Genomic DNA, 22514 nt, shown 5'->3' with positions numbered 1-22514 from the left:
AAATGCCAAGCATCCAAGACGGAAACGGCCAAAGTACACTAGACTATGTACCCAAGAAACATCATTATTATCAAATTTGCTCAAACAAACCAATCAGCGATAGACTTGATAAGTTAAGCCACGATTCTTAATAATTACCACGTCTGATGTGATTAGCCCACGGTAGATGATATCACATAGCAACAAGTCAAGTAGCTTATTACGTAATTACCTGATTATAAGTATATATATATTTAGGATGAGTATATAAGTTTTGTTGACATATGTTGATGGTTGAAGTCATAACATGATTATAAACAGCTGAGATTGATTGCTAGAGATTATATAGAATTATACATGATACGCCATCTTGATATAGATAGATTTATTATAAACATCTTGTTACGCACACAATTCACTAGTTCACGTATTAACCAGGGGGCAGCACTTGATATTGGGAATATTGTTTAATAACCCAAGTCGTGGTTTCATTCGGTACCCGTTTGGTTCCTTCTGCAACGCGGCTTCACCTTCTAGAACTCGGGTTCAAACTATGCCCAATCTAACTGTATTTTTCAAGGAACGTCGTGCATACTTTTTCTGGATACCACTACCTATTTGCAGCGTTCACACAGCTAACCATTTATATTATTCTCGGGTTTTAACGGTGTAATACCCAGTAGACCGTCCCATAGTCCATGTATGTCCTATCTAGCAAGGTGCGATAAATCTATATTTGTTTTAAAATGATTACCCCCCCCCCCCCCCAACATACCCCCTCCCCCTCCCCCCCCCCCCCCACACACACCACACACCACACACACACAAGACAACCATTTGCATAAAACATACTTCACTAAAATGTCACTTATAGGTGGCGCTGGTTTGATTATAACATCTGCAGACTGTGACGTATATTGGCAGATCTTCAATTCACCAATCATTTGTAAATATTGAACGGAATAGAACCATTCTTAGATTGATATATTCCTTTTAGAGATTCAACTTACACAATATTGTTGTTGCCCTCACATGATGATCAGTGTCCTTAACTCCTCGTTTCTTTCATTAGATTAAAGCACAACAATATTCTTCGAAAAATCGACATTTTGCGTGTTTGATTCTTAAAACCGATATAGCTGTCCGTTTTTATTCCCATTCCGCCATTGTTGAGTCACCAGACAGGAGACAGGCACTAATAGGAACTGACTTCCTCAAGATTGAAAAAATACGCAAGAATTAACGATACTCAATTCAATAACATTTTTTATTATTATTATTATTATTTTCAACAATTGCATTAGTATCAATTGTCAAACGAACTGATCGGCGATATCATGCTTACAATAGCGATAGTTTCGTAGCCGATCCATAACGCTTCACAGCGGTATTCCTTACAAAAATTATCTGCTAACGATAGATAATGGTAGCAATGAAAAGTTCCACCAGTCGGCTGATGCCAAGATACACATAGTTCTTTAAATTAAGCTAATTCAAACCTATACGCTCTCTAATCGTTTATTTATTTTCTAAACTTGTTGAAATAGCTTTGGCTATCTAAGAATAGGCAAGTTTTTATAAAATAACGTATCGGGTAGCGTTTACATGTGTTCCGCAACACGACGAGACACGTCGAATGCTTTTCTCTCATAGAACGGAAACCCGAGCAATTTCTTGCATGAGTAAAAACAAAATGCGTTTTTGAAATGAAAATATTTCTATTGTGGTAGCGATGTGATGCAGGGCTGCTGGTCGTTTGGGTAAATACCCCAGGCCTTTGTAATAAAAGTATAGGAATAAAAATAACATAGATCTTGAGAAGAGATGTGACTGAGATTTTATTGTTTTGGGTTAGAGTGAAGCAGACGATGGAATGTTAGAATAAGATAAATGGCCGACTCTCTCATGAACTGAAATATTTTCATGCTTTAGCGATATAATCTTTCTGAGTAAAGCAGACGGCATATTTTCTGAAATCAATTCTCTTCTACCTTCAAATCTTAAATATTTGGAATCTGGTTTTTTCCTGATTTTGGGCTGAAATATATTTTTTTAAAGGTTTTAACGGCTGTTTAGTACACGATTTTATACATTTCGTAATTCCCTATCTTTTAAAGGTAGCACTTGTCACTGCCTGGGCAAAGTTCTCGCTCTCACTTTGCACATATAACGATCGAAATAAAAATAACCACATTTTAGTCTCAAATCATTAAAAAATTTCCAAATTTCGGAATTCTACAAAAAAAACCCTAAGAAACCTAAAGATCGGATATTACAATATTTTTTGTTTGTTCTTGACCCGACTCCATGTTATTTTCACTCTCTGCTCGTGAGAAAACTGTCTAATTAAACACCCACACCATCACGCATTTCATTCAAGATTTGCTTATTATTCTTCTATTTGTCTGGTATGTACAACCGTGTCAAAAGTCGATCTCTGTTCTGTTTTACACGTTCTGCAGCCTCGATCAACACCTATTTGATTGACAGGTGAAATAAACATATTTTGTCCAATAAAACAGAAATGAGCGTTTGGGCTATACGTGTTTTTATTCTATAGTCAAGATGTTGATATAAGCATTAAGTATTTATATGTATACATTTTTTTTCATTAAGTGTTTTTCATTCCATCTATAAAATGTCGACAGGCTTGTTCTGGTATACTATCGGTGGTGTGTAGGCTATTTATTGAGAATATCTGGGAGTCGCGGTGGCTGAGTTAGTAAGACGCTGACTTGATGGTCGAGAACACATCTAGACAGAAAAGTAGGACGTTAAACCCCACTTCATATTTGAGAATATTTGAGATGGTATAGAAATGTATACAGGTTATCCGTTTGCTTCTTTGGTAACACTTCTGTCTATTGTCCTATTGTCGAAGACAGCAGTACATGTGCGTGGGGTGGGACACATATTTCAGAATGGGATATTGCCCTCGAGGAAGTCAGCAAACTGTTGTCTACGGGCCCGCGCTGTCCGCAGAAAATAGCTGCCAATTGTTATTTAGAGCTAATACATGGACGGATTGTCTGGATGTTGGTTTGTAAATGGCCCGTTAAGCTGCGTTTACACTTTACCTTTCGTCAAGAGTTCTTTTACGTACCTCTGACGTGAAGTATAAGAATGGTCAGCCAATCTCATTAAAGGGGGATACAACTCCGAGCTCTGCCTTGAATACGTGTTGGGCAATGAGTCGTTAATTGGTTAACACAACATGAAAGAGTTGTAAAATGTTAAATTATGGACTGTGAAACAAAATAAAACGAATCGAAAGTATTTTCAGTTTTAATCAACTATCCCACACACAGAAAGATGAACGGAATGATCGTATAGCTTATGACGGGTTGTTTTTCATGAATCATAGGCACCAGTTATTTATATTAAATAAAACTCCCTTTATTTTATAATATTAAAGTCGTTAGTTTCTTTTTAATGGATATTGCATAGTCTATTTGTCTACTACACACTCTTGATGTTATACTGTGTTCTATCTGATTATTCCCAAGTTGAAAATTCATAGAACATTACTTTATTAAAGGCAAAAATGGTAAACCCAGCTCTCCCGTAGAATACATCTCCAGGCGACAATCTATACAAACCTTGATCACATTATTTATAAATATCTCATCTGCAAATTGATAACATTTTACGACAGTCGTAAATTATGTCGTAATGGTCGACTAAAAACTACGGTGGGAAACCTAAATTGACACGAAAAACAATGAAAATTTATCTTTTATTTGAACCTTATTGAAGGCAAGAGACGAAATGGTCGGATTATCAAAAAGAAATATGACCAGTTAAGTAGCCTATAAAATTGTATTTTAATCAAAACACTCAGCGGGAAGTCAATAAGTTATTAGCCGTCTGTTTGCATGAGAAAATAACTCTTGAATGTACAATTTATTTGAAGACTAGGTCCACAAAAGTTTTATGAATCTCCATAGACGAAAATATTAAATTATTGAAAAGTTTTACTTTGGTCAAAATGAGGTTTGTGGCATGAAGTATCGTATAAATCGTCGTTTATGATTTTGTTAGTTATTTTATGTAACCTTTTTAATGTAATAAAATTGCATGGTTGGAGATGACACATCTAATGGTACTTGTCTTTTTTCCAATCCAGGGAGATAATAAAAAAAAATGACTTATTATGACATTCCCATGATTACTGCTCGTGCCGTTAAATATAAAAGTTACGTTGGTGTTTGGTACTGCGGTAAGTGGAACTCATTTTCTGGTCTAAAGTTCGGTCATTTAACACTATTTGTTTGACATTAATAATCCGTAGATGTACTATACAAATCTTTAAGTCTTTGATACCGGATAATGGACGTTGGTTGTTGGTACCGCGGTAAGTGGAGCTCATTTTCGGGTAGTCATATCCTAATGTTGGGTCGTTTAACACTATTTTTTGGGGCATTAATAATCTTCAAGACCAGACTGAATCACGAAAAGGTTCTTTGATACCGGAATATGGACTGAAAGCATAGTTATTGGTACCATCTTCTAGTCGCTGATGTATTAATAGTTGGGCCATAAAACATCATCTGTAGTCTAGTTAATCACGCTGAATGAATTTCTCCAGAGAAAAATTATGACGCTGTAAATCAAGTTAGTCCATATTTCAATCTAGTATTATTAGGACTAATATTTTGTTATTGCTATTTTCACAGTTGTTTAAGCCAGTAGCTATTGGGTCCGGGCATTTTATTACTGCGGCATCGTTATAGTGAAAGTATTGGACATCGACATATTTTGCAATTGGCAATCTTTCTCAATTTTTATTTGGCCTTCACGCACGTGTAACTATAGCAATTCCATAAAGTACTTGTAGCTTGGATAGTGGTCCATAATATTCATATAAAATCAAAGTTGATTTGGTAGCCTAATTGTTTTTCATTTATTGTTCGGTTATAAATTAGCCCATTTTATGGACTACTTTGATTGGCCATGTTGTAGAGATTCGATATTATTAGTTTTACTATGCTAAATATTTACACGTTATGACTACTGTGAATAAAAGAGCTCGACACGTCATCGACAGCACATTCCATTAAGGAATGGCATAGGCTCTATTCGTTTACCCTTGTATACATAGATCTATTAAATAGATTTCTATATTTAAATGTTATACTCGAGTCAGGAAAATCATCGTCAAGGTTAGATACGATCTGGAATGCGAGAAGATGCGATGTAATGCAGTTATTAAAAGCTCCATTTCTTTTCGTGAGCCACGGTGAGTGAGTGGGTAAAAGGCACTCGCTCACTAAGCAGGAGGGATTTTCAGTGGTGCAAGTTAGGGGCCTGACGAGGGGCAGCATCAAGTCGTTGACAAAACATCGAGGTGTGCACGTAACAGATCCCCATGATAACTGGAATTCAATGAAGCGTAAAAGGGCGCTGCTGTCCGAGCAAAGTTTCCCTGATACACCATTACATATCCTGTAAGTAAAGCGAGGGTCGTGGCAGAAGCCTGTACCAAAGCAGCCACTTAATTTTAAAAACGTAGGATCTTCTCTACTATATGTACGTATATTTAATTTGCGTTGGCCAGAATTTCTATTATAAATCAGATAATTTCACTCAAGTCAAGACATGCCGAAGCGTTCCGATAGTAATCGTTGCATTTATAAAATGATTTATTTAAAATGAGTGGTTTATTTATACGGCTTGATCGTCGAGATCATATTCAATATCCTTGATTGGGTAAGCCATATAACAACGCCGTAGTTTCCCGAGTTGTATCAATCGTCTTGAATGATGCCGCCAGTAAATAACGGTCCACCATCCACTTCAATTAGACGAAATTCTTAAAATCCGATTCATCTAATTTTATATCTATCTCCCCTTGGTCGAGTTGCAATGAAACAAATTACCCCATGTCTATAAAAATATTACATAATGGCTGCCCCACGTCTTGTGTCAGGGGTCTAAGAACCGGTTAGCTTAGGTTTCAGATAATAACAATGCTATTTACCGCGGATTAATCGATATGGCTCCATGGACTATAACGAGATCCCCAAATTATCTTTATATTTATGATGAGAAATAAAAAAAATTTTCAATGATGACCTAGCTTCCTGTGCCGCCATCATTAATCTCATCACGTTAAAAAAGAACTCATTTAGCCAACAGACGGTTTCCAAGATTGTCGTTTTGACCAAAGAAATGTGATCAAATCGTCATCTGTCTGCTCCGTGGATGACACCAATGGTGTACATTAAAATGTTTTTCAGACATATAACAAACACAATCATATAATTTTTCTGATTGATGCATTTACCGTCTGGGTTGCACAACACTGATGAATATGAAATTCATACGCCTTAAGAAGTCCTAATATTATTTCGCCTCAATCTAATCCCACAGAGTGTGTGTCACCATTTGGAATGTAAACCCTGCATGGCAGCTTTCATACCTTCACGAATGAACTCTTTAAGTTGATTAATGGATGACAGGATGTGACGTCATTTTACACCATTTCAAATGAGACGTTTACGTTCCGCTAAATGCCGATGACAGAATATATAAGTTTCAGTGTTGTCTTATTCTTGAGAATGAAATATGATATTTACAGTTGAAGATTGTTACATTAATCAGACAAACAAACAAATGATAGACGTATGCTGTGCATCATGGCCGTCTGTCTGTAATTGTATATTATGGTCACGTAATTGATTTATACACAGTCATTAATGTTTGCAATTAAACTGTCTACATCGTTTACTTTACCAGTTCCAGGCTCCATTCACTTTATTCGTAGAACGGGGGGGGGGGGGCTACCTTTCGGAAAGTTACATACACACACGATGTTGTGGGGCAAGAAAGGGATTAAAGGGGTTGGGGTCCGCGATGGACTTACTGCTCCATTATATTTTAAATTCATTTACTACTTCATCATATTATATATTCATTTACTGCTGCATCATATTATATATTCATTTACTGCTGCATCATATTATATATTCATTTACTGCTCCATTATATTATATATTCATTTACTGCTGTGATGATTAAACCATGAAAACATGGACTGGTTTTAGATGCTATTCATGGTATATCTGATAATATGTGGTTCGTGCATGCTGGGCGGATATCAAAGATATCGTACACTAGAATAACTCAGTATAATATTGCTATCCTGCAGCGAAACTTAAAACATACCGAGTTAAATATGCATTAGTTGTATACACGTAATAACCATGGACTATTGTATGTAGTCTTGGTGGCCTCTATTCATATTCAGATAACGTTAACTAACTCGGCATACTGCTTCAAAACAACTATGCATTATAAATGTTTATTCATAAATTGTATACGGGCAACTTTATCTAGAAAGTGATAAAAGTTTGTTAAACTTTTTGTATCCTGTTATTATTTCTGTTTTAGTCTTGGGGTAGTAAAAAGCTAGTGTGATAACAGTCTTAATATAACAGTCTTTAAAAAACGGATTATATTTTTAGTTAAATTATCAAAATAAAATTCATGTAATCTCTGTGTGAAATATGTTAAATTTTTGTATGTTTTATAATTAGGGAACAGTGTCTAGTCGTTCAGATGGGGAGAAAACCGTGTACACCTTGGTGTGCACGTAAAAGAACCTTTGATAGTTTGAATTCGATCACAAGAGTAGGAAGAATCGCGGCTGTGTGGGCAAAATTTGCCTCATAGCCTAAATCCAAGAAATTCCTAATTAGCAAACGATACAACTACTATAATAGATCGACGTGTGTAAAAACCGGACGAACGGACGGGGCCAATTTCAATATCCCTCCCTAAACATCGTTCGACGCAGGATATATAAAAAAAACGACAGGTATAATACCAATAGCCAAACCTGTTGAATAACAAACCCAGCAGGGCCTCTTTAACATCAACTAACTTACAATATATAAGTAAAGAGACAAATATATGTACATTGACTAAACAATACATCCCAACATTGTATGGGGTAACAGTTTGCCATATGGTTATCAACTTATAGGTAATGCTTGGTTGAATAAGCAGCTGGGTACAGCTCGATCCAAATCACGTTATTACATACAACTTGTAGTGTTCGCTTCATAACCCAGAGCTCCATGGGTTCTGTCAATATTTTTGTTTCTTTTCTCAAGTTTGATGTAAATATGTCTAATTCATTTCTTCCATTTCAACGCTGCTTGTTTAGTCAAGTTGAGCCGTGCCGAGTCGAGTCGATAATATACACACACAGCAGCAAGTGGGGTATTAAACACAACACAAGTCGCTCCCTTCATTAACAGACATTTAAGAATGGCAGGCGAAAGACAGGTGCATGCGCCAGATCTCGCGCGTTCGCTTAGAAACGTGATGCGCGCGGCGTGCACCTTTATACAAATATGTCATCATCAATTAGTAAAAGAGACGGGATACGGACAGGGGTCGTCACAAATAGATAGAAAGCAAAGAATGGCCTCATTTATCATCATCACCGTCTTTAGGACATGTCTTAAGAAGAGGTAAATAACCTAATATAGTGATATTGTTAGTTTACGACAACCGACATCCGCCAGCAACCTGCCATTAATTTCATTCGTACAATTAAAATCCTTATCTAATCTCGTCAACAGGAGAAAAAAAGGATTAACATTAAGTTCAGCGGCAATTTACGAAGCCCCCAAGCTTAAACAATTAGAAATTCACGAGCTCTTCCATTTTCATAACTTCACGCCTGCTTTCACTTCATTTCCCCTGTTCGCGTTAAATCTCGCTATACGTGGCTTCATTGAAATTAATTTAGTGTACAGATGTTGAATAGCTTGAACACTATCATTTAACACGAAGAAAACACAAAACTCTTGCCATTTAATTACCATAAACAGACGAACATGTTCAACAAGACTTCCCGCCATCTTATCACGTGCTATTTTTTCCGGTATCAGACTCGGAATTACTATCTCAACGTGAAGCGATTGGTCTCCCAGGAAGCTAACGTTCGCGTGGTACTGTTTACTTATCTGTAGAACTACTTCGATACGGGAAATTATACGAAGGAACCCACGACACAAGTATGCATTTCTAACATGGAATCATTAGGTACAAATCTGGAACGACAAAATAAATACTTAAAATAGAACAGCCATATGCCGCGTGCACTTATCCTGCAGTTAATGATTTTTAATTGATTCGGGATTATTTTTCGGTTTATTGCTTTGAATAATAAATAGTTGAGTAACGTGTTACCGCGGAGTAAATGAACGGGTTATTTTGTATGTTTATTTAGGGGAGGGAAAGTGCGCGACTTCACTTTATTCGCCATTGGGTGCACATTAAGCGCGTGCCGATCAATTTATTTATGATGTATACTTATTCTCTTCAGCGTTTATTAAGATGAAAGGGGGTAACTCGATTCTCGTACTTATACTTTATGGACAATTACATTGAACATTTCAATTTTTTTTAATGAAAACACAAAATTGATTTATTTTTATGAACTATGGATTGCTATATCTGCCAAAATATATATTATGTTCTATACCTCAAATCTAAATCGAGAGAGAGAAATGGGGCTTACCGTCCACTCGACACAAGCTAGGTCATTTCGGGACTAACACATGGTTCAATTTTATTTCAATATTTCGCTTGTGCGTAGGGATCTTTAGCAATGGAAGAAAACCGGAGGACCCGGAGAAGACCGACGATGTTGGACAGGCGACCCTACTCCTTGTCAGGTACAGCCGGGGAATTGAAACCACGCCAGTTGACTCAATGACAGACCTTATAAAAGAGCGCGCACGTGCTAACCATTCGGCCATCCACCCCCCCCCCCTCCTCTCAAATCTAAATCAGAAGTAGTTTGGTATTTTGACAAAAATGCTTTTATTCACTTAGATACAGGATATTCTGTTAAAGACACCCGAAACATATATAACGCAATTTACACAAAAATGGTCGAAAAAAAAAGACAAGCAAACCAAAACAAAAGCAAAGGCATAAAAAATACCTAACCACGGTAGTAAAAAGTATAAATACCGTGTTAGTCTTAGAATTATTGAAGTATTTTGTTGACGAGATGTATTCTTTTGTCACTCCAGACACCATATCGTACAAGATGGCGAATTAATGGCGCTATAGAGAACTCATAAATCATTTGAAAACGTAATGACAGGTTGTCTGTAGACAGTGTCGCTATTTACATTTACTTACTTACAAACAATAAACACTATACGACTAGTACTACAGTTATTACATAGTCATATACTTACTATATACATATGGCACGAGACATAAATGTTTATTTTACGCTAATTATAAACCATGTTGTGAATCTACAAGAAACAGCGAAACTTGTTTTGTTATTCCAGCTACATCGGTGAACCCAATAATTAGAGAAACATCTTTTCCCCCACACTTAAAAAAATAACAATAAAAAGGGAAAGAGGTTATTTGAATCACAGTATATAGGGTTTTAGGGTTACGGTTAGGACAACTTATTTATTGGGCCACTGTATAATAAACAAGGGAGTGATGGGTAGCTTCAATAAGTTAGGGTTAGGGTTAGGTCATCAATGCTTCAAAAGCGGTCCTACTACGTAACTACCGCCAAGAACCTACGAGAACGTTTCATGGCTAGTATCGCTGTAAGTATTGTAGAAAGTGACGGACAAGGAAATGTATGTTTTTTTAGATTATGCACATTCAGCACATCAAGTCCAAAATTTTTGAATACAGTATTTACGAGGCCAGCTTTATTCGTAACTACTTTGGTTGTGAATACCCTCGTCATAAAAAAAAAATAGTGAGACCGATAGAAATGTGGAAATATATAATTAAAAGGGTTCTAACTTTCAATATTAAATTTCATTTTTATTTATGCGTAGTATCAGATTTGACATTTAAAAAATGATTATCAAGAAAACTTGAATAATGATTGTGTTAATTTCGTCTGGGCCACAACACGAGAATCAAGGGCGTATATAAGATTTGCGAAGAAGGGGGCAGGGGGTGCAAAATACTTAAAACACAACAAACATTTTTTTTAAATACAATCACTGTTTATTTTCCAAATAGGGAGCCACAGTGGCTAAGTGAGTAAGACGCTAGCTCGCTAGCCTGAAGGTCGCGTGTTCGATCCCTGCATTGGCTGAGAAAGTTAACCAGGATTTTCCGACGTGGTTTCCCCTTGTCAGTGGTGCAGGACGGGGAGCCTGACAAGGATACCTGTCTAGTCGTTCGGATGCGACGAAAACTCGAGGTTCCGTGTATATATTGGCGTGCACGTAAAAGATCTCTTGGCAGTTGAAATTCGATATAAGAGTAGGACATAGTGCCGCTGCCCGGGCAAAATTTCCCTCACAGAACACTGTATGGTGTATGCCCGTCTTCATTATCCCAGTCATGTATTATACAATAAAATATTACTTAATTTATGTACAACGTCTATTTCTGTATTTTTCAGTTATTCCAGCAGTAAGTGCCACCTGTCCACGTGATGTCACCGCGACAGCGTATGGATGTTTTACGTCATACAGTAGAAATTTGCAAAATATGGAATCTAGCAGACGACAGTTATGTTGTGGGGTTGACGTAGAAACATTAAGGGCCTTTTGTAGGTAAGAAATGATGTCTGATATTAATTTTTTAAATATCCTCTTGGGACTACAAATCCAAGTATTCCATTTTGGGCAACGATTTACACGGGATTTAAAGTTGTTGTGGCTGAAAATGTGCGTGGTATCTACGTATTCATTTGGGTAGGGGGTGGGGTTATGTGGCGCGACCCTCCCGCACTTACTAATAAATATAGTCTGCACTGCCTTTTTATCTAACATACAGAGCAATTGCACATTGTTAAATGGGAACACCCCCCCCCCTCCCCACACCCTCACACCCCCGTACCCCCATCTCCAAAATTTCGCAAATCCATCTGTGTTGCACAGAATAGAAAATTGGTGGAAACAGATACACGCGCCATCCACTGACATTTTTTTAATTCTTTTATTAAACAGAAGGTCATCACCTTTAATATGCAAAACAGATGACACACATTCGACAGACACATATGCTGCCAACATTTCATCCCATATTCAAACCGGGGCGGGTATTTGTTTTTTTTTTTTAATATAAAGAGCTTATTACAGTGAGCTTTAATTAAAAGGGATCGAGTAGATATTTAATAGATTTGTGTTTGCCTGAGAGATAAAATGGCGACGTGTGGGGATGATGATATTATTAATACAGATAATTAACATATTAGCCCAACAGCTGGGAATAAATTAAAGTGAATAATTAATTAGGTAAACTCGTTCCGGATCCACTTTGTGTCGGAAATAAATGGCAACAGGTGTAATGATTCCTTTGTATGTGGAGAAATTTGCCATGGCAGTGATAGTTTTTAATTATGAAACATTCTTTTACAAAATACCGAGGAGACGGGTGTCTCGGTGAGGATGGATTTATTGCATTTTCCATTATTTCTTTGTATGTGGAGAAATTCGCCATGGCAGCGACAAGTATATCAATGATTTTTAATTATTAAACGTTCTTTTATAAAATACCGAGGAGACACGGGGTCTCGTTGAGGATGGATTTGATGCACCTTCCATAATTTCTTTGTATGTGGAGAAAGTATATCAATGATTTTTAATTATTAAACGTTCTTTTACAAAATACCGAGGAGACACAAGGTCTCGGTGAGGGTGGATTTGACGCACTTTCCATGATTTCTTTGTATGTGGAGAAATTCGCCAGGGCAGCGACAAGTATATCGATAGTTTTTAATTATTAAACGCTCTTTTACAAAACACCGAGGAGACACAAGGTCTCGGTGAGGGTGGATTTGACGCACTTTCCATGATTTCTTTGTATGTGGAGAAATTCGCCACGGCAGCGACAAGTATATCGATAGTTTTTAATTATTAAACGCTCTTTTACAAAATACCGAGGGGACACAAGGTCTCGGTGAGGGTGGATTTGACTCACTTCCCACACGCTTCCTGGCTCAATCCGATGTTTCTGGGGAATTTCCAACCTAGATTCCCCTTGTCACTGGTGCAGAATGAAAAATGATCTAGTGGATCGGATGGGACGGACAACCGAGGTTCAATGTATATCATTGGCATCACGTTAAAGATCTCCTTTTTTAAATCGAAAAAGAACTTTGACTTTTTGTAAGAAAGAGGATCTGCTCTAAGAAAAAAACAACCAACGTCTTCATTAGCCCTTTTGGTGCAGAAAAGTAGGACGTTAAACCGCGTTTCATTTTTAAATTAATATTCAGATTCAACAAGTGATACAAGGTTGACTGGTGACCCCTGTTTTAAAGCTATTGAATTTTTGTTCATTTAACGCATCGAGAAATTCTACTTTAAGTTTAGTTCCGTGATAAGATGGCCATATTACCACTAATCGAAATCTAACAACGTGACTTCCATCACTTCCGGTTCTTGTAGTTAAGCTATACGCCATTGTTTGAGAGTGGCTTATTGATGGTCAAATTGCGTGTTTTTCGAGTATAAATAGCCTCAATTTAATCTGGTAATGACGGTGTTTGTCTTTCATCTCTTCTAATCGATAATAAGCTATCGATTACACGATAGAACCCTTCTCTAGTTCTGTTAATTGATTTAAACAGATGAATTACAAGTACTTTTCAATATCATTGTTTTTCTTTCTGTAATCAAGGCCTTGATTCATTTAACATTCGTCAATAAATCGACGCGGACCTCTGTCAATGTTTGGTCTGTGGGATTGGTGTTTCTCTTTATACTGAAACACAGGAAGTTGATAATTAATTGTGGGTCGAAACGACCACACTAAATAGGTGTTGTCTATTAAAGGGCGTTTGTGAGTAGATCAGGTCAGTTTGGGGACGTCAGGACAGCTTGGGGAAATCAGGACAGTTTGGGGACGTCAGGACAGTTTGGGGAGATCAGGATAGTTTTGGGAGATCAGGACAGTTTGGGAGTAGATCAGGCTAATTTGGGAGTAGATCAGACCAGTTTGGGGAGATCAGGCCAGTTTGGAAGAAGATCAGATCAGTTTGGGGAGATCAGGTCAGTTTGGGGAGATCAGGCCGGTTTGGGGGTAGATCAGACCAGTTTGGGAGTAGATCAGGTCTGTTTGGGGACGTCAGGACAGTTTAGGGAGATCAGGGCAGATTTGAAGATCTGGACTGTTTGGGAGAAGATCATACCAGTTTGGGGAGATCAGACCAGTTTGGGAGTAGATCAGGTCGGTTTGGTGAGATCAGGCCAGTTTGGGGAGATCAGTCCGGTTTGGGGAGATCAGGCCAGTTTGGGGAGATCAGGCCGGTTTGTGGAGATCAGGCCAGTTTTGGAAGATCAGAACAGTTTGGGAGTAGATCAGACCGGCTGGGGAAGTAATTTCTATACGGAAAATTCATTTATCGGGATTTCGGGGCTAGTTATAGGCTAAAGCGGCACCGTTGGTGTACGGTATTGAAGTAAGTTGTTTTTTCGAGGTAGAATACACTTGAAACAACGTCATATTACATTATATTTTCCACGAAGGGGGGGGGGGGGGTGGTCTAGGACCGGAGAGAGATGTGTGTAACAGATGCATGCCATGCCGCTGATAGTATACCACTGGCTACACGGAATTATGTAGTAAGACGCTGGCTCGCTAGCCTGGAGGTCGCGGGTTCGATCCCGGTGTTAGTCAAGAAAGTTCATTGGGATTTTTCTGAGTGGTTTCCCCTTGTCAGTGGTGCAGGACTTTTGTTTCGGGACAGCTAGGATATATTCTTTATTGTAACAGTTTGTTATCCATGTGAACTTCTCAAATGAGGAGTGGTATCGGGTGTTTTTGAAATAGTGAGCAAACAATTGGCACTACTTATATCTTGCTATAAATATGAATAACCTTTAGTAGAGATTCTTGGGACCAATGTAATATGAATAACCTTAGTAGAGCAGGAATGAGGTTTAACGTCCTACTGTTCTGCTCCGACTGGGCATACGCCATACAGTGTGCTTTGAGGGAAATTTTGCCAGGACATCGGTGCTACGGCCTACTTTTATATCGAATTTCAACTGCCAATGGATCTTTTACGTGCACCACTGACAACAGGAAACCACGTCGGAAAAGGGTTTCTTGGGACCACTGTAAATAGTTATATGAAATCCTCAAATGAGAAGTATTATGAGTTGTTTTTCAAATAATAAGCGCCCACTGGCCTATGTACGATACCCAACAGTACTTGCAAAGTGTACCATTGGTTTCTTTTTGGACCAGGAACTTGTCGCTAACTGCTACTTATCTTGTTCTTGTGTTGACGCTCTTCGAAAAATCCTAAGGCTCCGTCAATTCAAGTCCGATCGACATGAAAATTGGCATGCTTCTTCTTTGAACAATTCTGCATCGATTTGGTCAATCTGAATTTCATCCAACAACTTGGTCAGTTTCTGGTCCATAGTGCGATCGTACTTGTTTAACATATTATATCAAACCAATACCGAACGAACGTTCAACCTTATAGATTATAGGGACAATGGTGGTAGACACGTTATGTGTAACAGTTGTCTTGTAGTGTGAAAGGGCTATAGATATACCAGACGACATTATGTTCGGATTATTCTGATCCAACTAACAGCTTTCACATATATATATCTACAAATATCGTCAGTCTGATATTTACCATGGTAAATTCCACGGTGCCAGGCTGATGTAACCAATAAACCTATGTACCGTGTGTTACATCAATGGGTGCCAATGTTCCAATCGTAATAAATCCGAGTCGCTTATATCACTAGGATTAGGTTTTGTTTGGACTTGCTATAAACCGTCTGCATCGATACTAATATTAGATTCACGACCACGATTTTTACCGTTATATCTATCATGTTAGTCTGGTAGAATATGCATGCAAGCAGAACGACAATAACGACGTGTTATTTTATCAAACGTTCTTTCTATAAGGCGTATCGGACAGAAAAATAGTTTTTCGGTTCAGTGCCATTGCGAAATAAGTATAATACAATTTAGTTTTAGTACGTGATCCCAAGACGCTGAGAGCTTGTCTCGAGAATAATCTAATTTTCTTTACGCCGACGACATACGGATTTATGTTCATGACAGATCTTAGTGGTGGATCATAATAAAAAAAATATATCATGTTTTAATTCAAATGTATGGAGCTACGGTGGCTCACTAACCAAGTGGTCCCGGCTTCGTTCCCGGCGTTGTGTAGGCAGATAATGTTCCTTAGGACTTTTCAGCCTGGAATAGCCTTATCAGTGGTGCAATTCGTTCGGGTGGTACGAAAAAAACGAAGGTCCCGTATACACATTGGCGTGCACGTAAAAGAACCCCTATCGGTGGAATTCGAAAAAGCGTATGTTGAAACGCCACTGCCCGAGCAAAATATCCCACATGAAGCACTCTATGTCGTATGAACGTCTTCGTTAGCTCGATTGGTATAGAAAAGTAAAATGTTAAATCTCGGTTCATTTCTCAATGACAATCTGGTTAAAATACAGATTTATATTTCGTTTCGTTCTTTATACTTTTGATGGCCTTCACTACAGAACCTAAAAATACGAAACGAAATAGGACCTCTCTCTGGATATTTTGTATTGTGGCTTTAATTTAGTTACACGTGTGGATGTCTGTGTGGTGTGGTGTATTTATCTTTTCGTTAGCATCCCCACACCATACCACACAGCACCACACCACCCAGATATCCCGACACCATACCATACAACATCACGCCACCAGGCATCCCGCCATATATCATCACACCACCAAGACATCCCGACACCATACCATACAACATAACACCACCAAGATATCTCGACACCATACATCATCAAACCACCAAGGCACCCGGCACCATACATCATCACACCACCAAGGCATCCGGCACCATACATCATCACACCATCAGGGCATCCCGACACCATATCATACAACATCACACCATCAGACATCCCGACACCATACCACACAACATTACACCACCAAGACATTCACACCACATATAAGAACATTACAATCAATATACAAATTATAATACAGAGTTGGCATGCACTGTTTATAAGGACATGTGTCCCAATCAAATATTCATAAAAAAAAATTAACAACATAGCTTAACTTTGTGTAAGGTGATCAAAGTTGATCTAAATCTTTGATCAATGATTATTTGACTTTTAAAGTTTAGTTCAACATTGATTGATTTATCTTTTGAAATGTTATATTCGACGAATTATATCAGTATTTTATAAAATACTAAAACCTCGCTTAAATTTCATCTGTTGGGTCCAAAGTAACCTTAAGATTTTTTTCTCAAAGAGGTCGTATTGAAAGGTTAAAATCATTGACCTTTACCTTATAAAGACTTTATTCCATATGACATAAAACGTTACGCCTAGCTCTTATGGTTTCTAGTTTTGAGAAGTTATAGCGTGTCTGTTCCAAATGAAATTATCCATTGCAATGTATATATATAATGTAACTTTCTCTTTGATGGTCCATAAAAAGCCATAAAATCATTCTAAAATGATATATAAGTTGTGTATATATTAAACATTTGTTGTTTTTGTTTGAATGTACGTGGAGGTGACAGAGTCTAGTAAATCATACATCTAAAACATCGTTCGGTCTGCGACTAGTTTATATTTTAAACTTTCCTATTTCCATAATAATAGTTTTTGAGCAGGGGTATAGAGTTCCGTAACGAGACATATATTGTTTTACACCTCGAAACACGTAGTATATGAAAACAACTTAAATATATTAAGGCATAAATATCTAACAAATTTCCAAATGATTATATTTTGGGGAGAGTTTTTGTGGCTATTGTTTGTCGCTGATGTATTCCCACACGCTGTAAAAACGATGAAAATTGGTTTTAAAGTTGCGAGAATTTCACGTTTTATTGTGTGTTATTTAAATAGTAATGATACTCAGTACATGCAAGATGGCTGTTTTATTGGCGGTAAGAATTTCTTTAAGCGCATGATGGGCAACAGATTGTATTGTTAAAGTGAGGAATTCGGGTGTCTAAACATCGTTTGCTTTATAAATGTTTAATTTTTTATTCAATGTAGACATACAAAAAATAGTTTTATTGAAATACTTAGACAGTAGTACATCAACATTTGTTATCCAAGTCATTGTCTAAATTATTACAGGTAGCATGACAATAAACAGCATTTAAAGGTGCCATATTCTAGACTAAATAGCAAATGTAGTCTTTCCAAAAAATATTCAGATCGATCAACCCCATCGTAAGTTATGACCTATTAGAGTTCCCATCCCTTTACTCTCTGCTGATTCCTTACCGCCATCGTGGGTTTTCTCCGGGTTATCCGGTTTCCTCCCACTGCTAAAGACCCCTACGCGCAAGAGAATTATCGAAATAAAATTGAACCATATGTTAGTCCCGAAATGACCCAGTTTGTGTCGAGTGAACTTATCCCCCCCCCCTCTCTCTCTCTCTCTCTCTCTCTTGTTCGAGACTATTATCCGGCATACTTTTGACTAATGTATTTGTCCAAGGCCTTTCTCAACAAACTCATCGGCATTTCTCGTGTCTGAGTCTATCTTCTAATGAACTCTTGATTATTTTACTTGTCCAAGACCACTGCCCACTGAATTCATGAACACCTCCCTTGTTCAAGACTAGTTTCCAGCAAACTCTTGACTAGGTCTTTTGTCCAAAACTACTTCCCAATAAACTCTTGACTATTTTACTAACTAATTAACTCTTGACTATTTTACTTGTTCAAGACTACTACCTAATTAACTCTTGACTATTTTACTTGTTCAAAATTTATTCCTAATAAAGTCTTGACTATTTTACTTATTCAAGACTACTTCCTAATTAATTCTTGACTATTTTGCTTTTCTAAGACTATTTGCCAGCAAATTCTTGACTATGTCCCTTGTCCATAACTCTATTTTCCAGTAAAATCTGGACTATTTTAATTACTAAAGACTATTTCCAAGCAAACCCTTGACTATTTCACTTGTCCATAAATCACCGTTATCTTTGTTTAACTATTAAAAGATAACGAGGTTAGTGTTTTCATACCAGAAGGCCAGGAAATCTGCCAGTTCAATCAGATATTTCTTTATTGTAAGATTATATCAAATTCTGGGTATATATCACCTTACAGCCCCTAGCTTACATCTCCCTTCACTAATACGTTGATAGAAATCAGGTGTTGAAAACTGCTCTTTATTTGTTGTGAAGGAGCATATGAAATCCTGTAAAAAGGTGATCTTTGTCTTAGATTTCTATGGTTCCATCTGTTTTAACACCGTGTGTAAAAACCTGTACAAACATGATAATTCGTTTCGCTTTATGTATGAAATCTGTTAGCGATCTAGAATTTAGAATTTACCTTTTGTCTATGTGTATATGTTATATAGGTATGATGCGAGGACTTAAAGGTATTGTACCGCCTGGGGAATCTAAGATATCAGCAAAGGGAACTCTCGCCTAGTTCCTGTTGCCGATATAGATTTTGTAAAAACATTATTGGAATGGTTTGGATAATATATAAAATGTGTTTGATGGTTCTGGCACCATTCCTTGAGTAACCCCATCTTTAAGACATGTCTTTTGTTTTTTCGTGATCGGCCATTTTCAGATTCATGCTTTATCGTGATGCCCAGAGAGATATATTTCCATACTGTCAGTATAAAACGTTATTAAACACGACTTTAGCATATAGTTTTATATAACATTATTTAAAGATAAATAGTTTTATATTTACACCCACTTAAAACTTCTTCCGGTAGATCGGTAGATACAATAAGGAATTTGCATGATTTTGCGCAGTTGGCTCTAAATGAACTTTGATATCTTAGGCAAGGATACACATTTTTGTCTAAGTAGTTTACAGATTATTCGGCTGAAAATAATACAGCAATTGTTTCTTAAAGGAGCTAAGTCGCTAATATTTGGGACCTAGAAATTGATACAAATAGGTCGCAACGCATATAATAATGTAATATGAATGTATATACACTGATTTACATTCAATCGTTTCTGTTTTTACTGTAATTTCTAATCAGTTATATTCGGCGAAATACGCCAGAAGTCTCGATCGAATGGCAATCTCTACCGTCTTGTTATTCCAGTCTACACCGATAGTATTTATTGTGCATGCTCTCCAGATAAGAATATGACATCACCGTTTGACATGACTTTTGGAAAATGACTAGCCTCGTTCTTCGAGTCCCTTGTTACAAATGACGCTGAAACGCATTATGGTACACGATTCGTGTACGAATGGTGAAATGTTTATTTTGTCTTAAATATTGGATATCAGAAGCCCATCTTTTTCCGGTAAGATCACAACATCAATGTTGATTTAAATTGACAAATAAGTCGTGTTTTCAATGTTGAAGGCTTTGGATGATATTGAGTTAGAGACTTAGCTACTTTAAAAAGAACTGAATAATAAAAATATTTGCAAGTACAGTATGAAGCAGGGTCGTCGACCGAGAGGTCGGAGGGAGGGGGGGGGGGGGCTGGTAGACGATGTTATTACTGGAAATATTTAAAATTGGACCTGTTGGAAGCTATATTATTTTGAGAATTAAAATTAATTGTCTACATTGTCTTCTGTTTATTTATATTTTTTTTATATATTAAGTTGTTTTGGGTTTTTTAATTTGTACCCATTTTTTTTTTTTTTGGGGGGGGGGGGTATTTTTAAAAAATAAACGATATTTTCGTACTGGAGCTCGTTATTACTACGGCCAGAAGACAAAAACTGTGGGTGTGTGGGACTAGCTATAGCGGTCGTAATCGGTAATATGAGTGAGTTGTATTTGATACGAAATATAGCCTAAAGACCGGCTCGTAATAATGAATATTTTGCATTATTCCAAGAATCTTTATCTGTATTATAAATCCTTTAAAATGGTGGAACTAGCTATAGCGGTCGTAATCTGTAATATGGATGAGTTGTATTTGATACGAAATATAGCCTATAGACTGACTCGTAATAAAGACTATTTTGCATTATTCCAAGAATCTTTATCCGTATTATAAACCCTTTAAAAATGGTGTGACTAGCTATAGCGGTGGTAATCTGTAATATGGGTGAGTTGTATTTGATACGAAATATAGTCTACAGACCGGCTCGTAATAAAGACTATGTTGCATTATTTCTAGAATCTTTATCTGTATTATAAACCCTTTAAAATATCTATTTTCAGTTCGTATGTTCAAGCCATGTCTTGCATCCGCCAACTTAAATCAGACTGTCCACAGAGCTACCATTCTAAAATAGACTTACCCTTGGTGAACCTAGAGGGCGCTCACGAAGGTCTTCACGATCTGTGTTCGGACGACTTTTTATATGAACGTAAGTATTAAAAAATAATCGATATAGAAATTATATTTATTGTCCAAATATCAATAATCTCACAGGTTCCTAGACACATAAACTATCACCACTTGGAAGGCAAGGAATTATAGTCCTAAACAGCGATCTTAGATGCTATGTTTTAAAGATAAGTTCCCGGGTACAAACTGGGTGACTTGATGATATATTTGGACTAAAAACATATTCAAACTTATTAATTTATCATAAATTTGCTTCAAATCCTTCTCAAAACATTGCAATTGTCGGGGAATACCCTGGCTATAACAAATCGACCAAAAGAGGTCATGTTTGTGTCACGTGAATTACCTCTCTCGGTACCTAGCAACAGAAGCGAAGTCAGAGGAGAATTCATTGCATACACAAGACGATGTTGTCTTTAATAGTTGACTATTTATTACAAATATCGAAGCCTAATTAAATTTTCGGATTATCCACTGCCCGTGTCTTTTTCCATGATTTTTTTATCTCAGAAAGTGTTGTACGTCTAATTCTTGATAAAGTTTATCAACATGTACATCAAGCGCTCAATCTCCACGTGCAACTTTCGACGTCACGCGTGCAGACACTCCTAATCGTCGGGCTGTCGATTAGGGAAACCCTTACATTTTTGTCCTGTATGCGCTCTATGAGTGTTTTTCAGGGAATCCAGTATATTTCTAGTAAGATTGGATATTTCTACTTTGCATGTATACCAAAATTGCCATACTTTTATTGGAAATAACCACCCGATAAATACTTTTCTGGGAACGTAGCTTTAAACGTCTTAGACTACAATCCAAACGTACGTTGATATATTACATTTAGTTAATTTTCAAATTGAACATGTAAACGATTCGAATTCTTGAGTGACATTTAGCGATGGAATACATTCCAAAACACAAAACCAATTTATATGAAATGCAATCCCCCGTCTACCATATATGAATCGTTTACTCAATTTTCATGTTATTTATTAAATATAATTTTGGGGTATAGACAGTTTAATATATTCTGTTTTATAGCCCTTAGGGTAATTTTGAAAACCAAAAAAGGTCAGTGAGCTTGGTTTTGTTCAAGGGGTGAGTTGCGGAGGGTCGAATTAGACCCATTATTCTCGATAGATGAGTTTTACGTATGGAATTTGGTTTATAGGGGTAGCTCGGATGTAGCTGGCGTTGGCTTACCGCTTCCGGAGTTACGGACTCAACTCCGGCCGCGCCAGGTTAACCG

The 22514-nt window shown here is 37.2% G+C and overlaps 1 protein-coding gene across 1 annotated transcript in view; it reads left to right on the top strand.

The window, feature by feature from the left end:
- LOC126828281 (uncharacterized) overlaps positions 1-22514 on the top strand; it is a 109900-nt gene that overhangs the window by 50789 nt on the left and 36597 nt on the right. Inside the window, exons 2-3 of the mRNA XM_050557964.2 lie at positions 11399-11552; positions 21136-21284. Coding sequence (XP_050413921.1) covers positions 11399-11552; positions 21136-21284 — 303 coding nt within the window. The remainder of the gene's footprint in view (positions 1-11398; positions 11553-21135; positions 21285-22514) is intronic.

The sequence above is a fragment of the Patella vulgata genome, chromosome 7 (genome assembly GCF_932274485.2).
Source record: "Patella vulgata chromosome 7, xgPatVulg1.2, whole genome shotgun sequence".
NCBI lineage: Eukaryota > Metazoa > Mollusca > Gastropoda > Patellidae > Patella > Patella vulgata.
Note: the sequence above shows the minus strand (reverse complement) of the source record. Positions and strands in the feature narration are given on the sequence as shown.